We start from the raw sequence: 3,156 nt of genomic DNA, 5'->3' as shown, positions 1-3,156 counted from the left end.
GTCATTCTTCTCACCATTTGTTGATTAATCTGCAATATTACTGAATTTGTTTATAAAAATTTCATCATTATGAGCAACTGGAAATGTATAAAAACAAAACAAAACAAAACAAAAAAAAGAGAGGATGATTTATCTCCTAAAGTTTTCAACGTAAATTAAATTAGTTACTTCATAGTTTTCAAAAATGTCAGTGTCAAACTGAAGAATCAATTTTGACACAGGAAAAAGAAAACAAATGGAATGCTTCACAATTCATGCAGTGAATAGTGGAGCAATCACTAATAAAGTAAACGAATTCATCTGCAAGAACTTAGGAAAACAAAAGGTACAATGAGCTAATTATTCAAATTTCAAAGTACAGATTCTTGAAAAGAAATTACATCGATACCGGAAGGAAATTCCGATCTCTTCCCCGGAAGGATTTGTTTATTTTCCACATACACATACGTAGTCAACATGCACTGTGTATATTACTACTAATATTTAGGCGACAAGTCAACTCAACAGCGTTGAGGATTCAGAGAACAATACATCATTTTTTGGACTTGTTCGAAAGACGAAGGCGCCTCTCGTCAGAGAGTGCTGCTGCCAACCTACATATTCAAACCAAAAGATCAAAGCGCAGTCGAAGAGTGGATAACTTGAATTAATTCAATGTAAGCAAAAGAACAAAGGGCTTGAGGACGATGGTTTGCACCTTTTGAGAGCCTCCTCGTTTGTGCCCTTGTTCACGGACTCACTAGCACCACTCTGCAAATTAGTCCTAGAAAGTGGTTTCTTCAACAAATTCTCCCCAACTTTGACAAGATTCTCTAAATTTTCCTTTGTGGCAAGATCCACAGAACCCAGATCTCCAGATAACGTGTCATCCTGAAATATGCATGTTTGTACAAGCGTACGCTTATATACTATTTGGAGGACAGAAAAACTATGTATAAACCAGGGCCTTCAAGGTTCTTACTAATATAGCTCATATTGCTTTCTTTTTTACTTCCAATTTTTTGTCTTAATTATTTTTTCAAGTGTAAGCAAAAAAAGATAAAAGAGTACAGCGCAAAGACTTTTACCTGAATTCGCAGATAATGTTCTTCGCACTGCATAGTTTGAAAAATAGTGGAAAGATGAAGATCAACGATATCCCCACTTGCTTGAGTGTATATATCTATTATAGGAGTTGTATTAGCATTTGTCAGCCAAGACAAAAGTCCCCACTTGGCAACATCCTCAGCATCAAACCCTCCCGCTTTTGTAGTACCCGTTCCCAAGGACAGAACAATGAAGCGACTATAATCCGATGAACCGACAGAGGCGAAGTCGGGATTTCCTCGACTAATCTCCCTAGTCACTTGGCCCATAGCAACTAAGGTCTGAAGAAAATACAGTCGACAGATATAAAATTGCAGTAATCATGAGGAAAGTAATAATTTTGTAATAAAATAATTAGTGCATGGTTCTCAAATTAACATGGGATAGATGAGATTTAATATCTTACCGGATTGTTGGCCGCCATGCCACCATCGATCATGTGAAATTCTCTTGTGCTGCCATCAGGTTCCTTAGTTTCGAATTTGTGGGCAGGAAGATAAGTAGGAGCAGCCGAAGTTGATATGCATATATCGCTGAGCAAGGCGTCCAAACTTGAAAAGTGCTTCATCTGAGCCATTAAAAACACGAACCATATTAATTTCTGTTGCATGAGATAAAAGTAAACAATAGTCTAACTAAAATAACCAAGGTTTCTTAAATTGGTACGAACTGCATAGCTGGAGAAGATGGCGGGCTGGAATAGTTTGACGTCGAAAGCTGGGATGACAACATTAGTCAATGTATCGTGCAATCTGGTCTGCCCAAGCTTTTCCCGGAGCATGCTATGGAGATATTTCCCGTCATAGCTGGGTCCTGTCATTGATTTCACCACGTTTTCGACTCCACTGAATAGATGACTGGTCATGGACGAAAGTCGTGTCAATTGTAAGTTAAAAGTAGCATACACAATTTGAGTTTCTTGATATAGTACGCATTAAATTATTTGGAATGAAGATGGATCGAGTCTAATTAAGATATGGTATAAAAAAAAAAGTCTAATTAAGATATGGTATAAAAAAAAAAAGTCTAATTAAGATATCTACTTTGATTGAGGGAAGATTTTGGGACACTCCTCAAGGTAGAAGTCCTTGATATCTTTCGCAGCATAAAGAGGTCTTTTCTTCTCATTTGGAGCTGTAAGCATGGCAGTCACAAGGCCACCAGTGCTTGTGCCGGCAATCACATCAAAGTAGTCAGCAAGTCTTACATCCGAACCATCCAATTTCTGCACCAAGGCCATTCCAAAAATGAATTATGTACAAAGAGAATTTCTACACCAAGGCCATTCAAGAAATGAATTAGTACAAAGAGAGATTCAATTTTCCTTTTGGTCCATGGAATAGTCGTGCAAATCGAGTCCATGATTGTGTAGTTACGCTACACAAAATTAAAGATTGGAGAGATTAATTATTTTCAAACCTGAAGCTCAGTCTCTAAATATCCAAGGATTACTCCGGGGATGATTCCTCTGATCCCTCCACCATCAATGCTTAGGATGGTCACACAATTTCCATAAGATTGAGGCTTCAAAGCTGATACGGTGGTTGCCATGATGGATTGTAAGTTAAATACAAAGGAATGGAGAAAAAAATCTCAGAAAATGAAGATTTCAAACACTAAAATGAAGCAAAACAAGGAAGAAAATGAAACCCTTTTAGACTTGTATATTGTGATTGTTGAAACTTTTGTGTGCTGCATCCATGATGAAGTGGGGGTATTTATCGTGTTTTCCTACTCCATCTTCGAAGTACTTAGCTCATTCACGTCAAAACAAAAAGAAAAAAAAAAGGCACGTTTTTGGTTTATGCAAATTAAACTCAACTACTTTTCATTGAAAAGTGGTCCATGGAATAGTCGTGCAGGTCGAGTCCATGATTGTGAAGTTACGCTCAAAATATTTTTCTTTTAATTTCTTGTGAGTAAAAGATTGGAGAGATTAATTATTTTCAAACCTGAAGCTCAGTTTCTAAATATCCAAGGATTACTCCAGGGATAATTCCTCTTATCCCTCCACCATCAATGCTAAGGACAGTGACGCAATTTCCATAAGATTGAGGCTTCAAAGCTTTC

At 37.2% G+C, this 3,156-nt stretch overlaps 1 protein-coding gene across 1 annotated transcript; it reads right to left on the bottom strand.

The window, feature by feature from the left end:
* Positions 1 to 310: 310 nt before the first annotated feature.
* LOC113713409 (patatin-like protein 2) lies at positions 311 to 2,781 on the bottom strand. The gene is made up of 7 exons (XM_027237132.2): positions 2,506 to 2,781; positions 2,130 to 2,311; positions 1,757 to 1,943; positions 1,493 to 1,654; positions 1,068 to 1,367; positions 698 to 870; positions 311 to 593 (listed from the first exon to the last, which is right to left on the bottom strand). The coding sequence occupies exons 1-7, from the start codon at positions 2,635 to 2,637 to the stop codon at positions 533 to 535; spliced, it is 1,197 nt and encodes a 398-aa protein (XP_027092933.1). The 5' UTR covers positions 2,638 to 2,781; the 3' UTR covers positions 311 to 532.
* Positions 2,782 to 3,156: the final 375 nt, after the last annotated feature.

The sequence above is a fragment of the Coffea arabica genome, chromosome 10c (assembly GCF_036785885.1).
Source record: "Coffea arabica cultivar ET-39 chromosome 10c, Coffea Arabica ET-39 HiFi, whole genome shotgun sequence".
Lineage (NCBI taxonomy): Eukaryota > Viridiplantae > Streptophyta > Magnoliopsida > Gentianales > Rubiaceae > Coffea > Coffea arabica.
The sequence above is the reverse complement of the archived record's forward strand: the minus strand, read 5'-3'. Positions and strand labels throughout refer to the sequence as shown.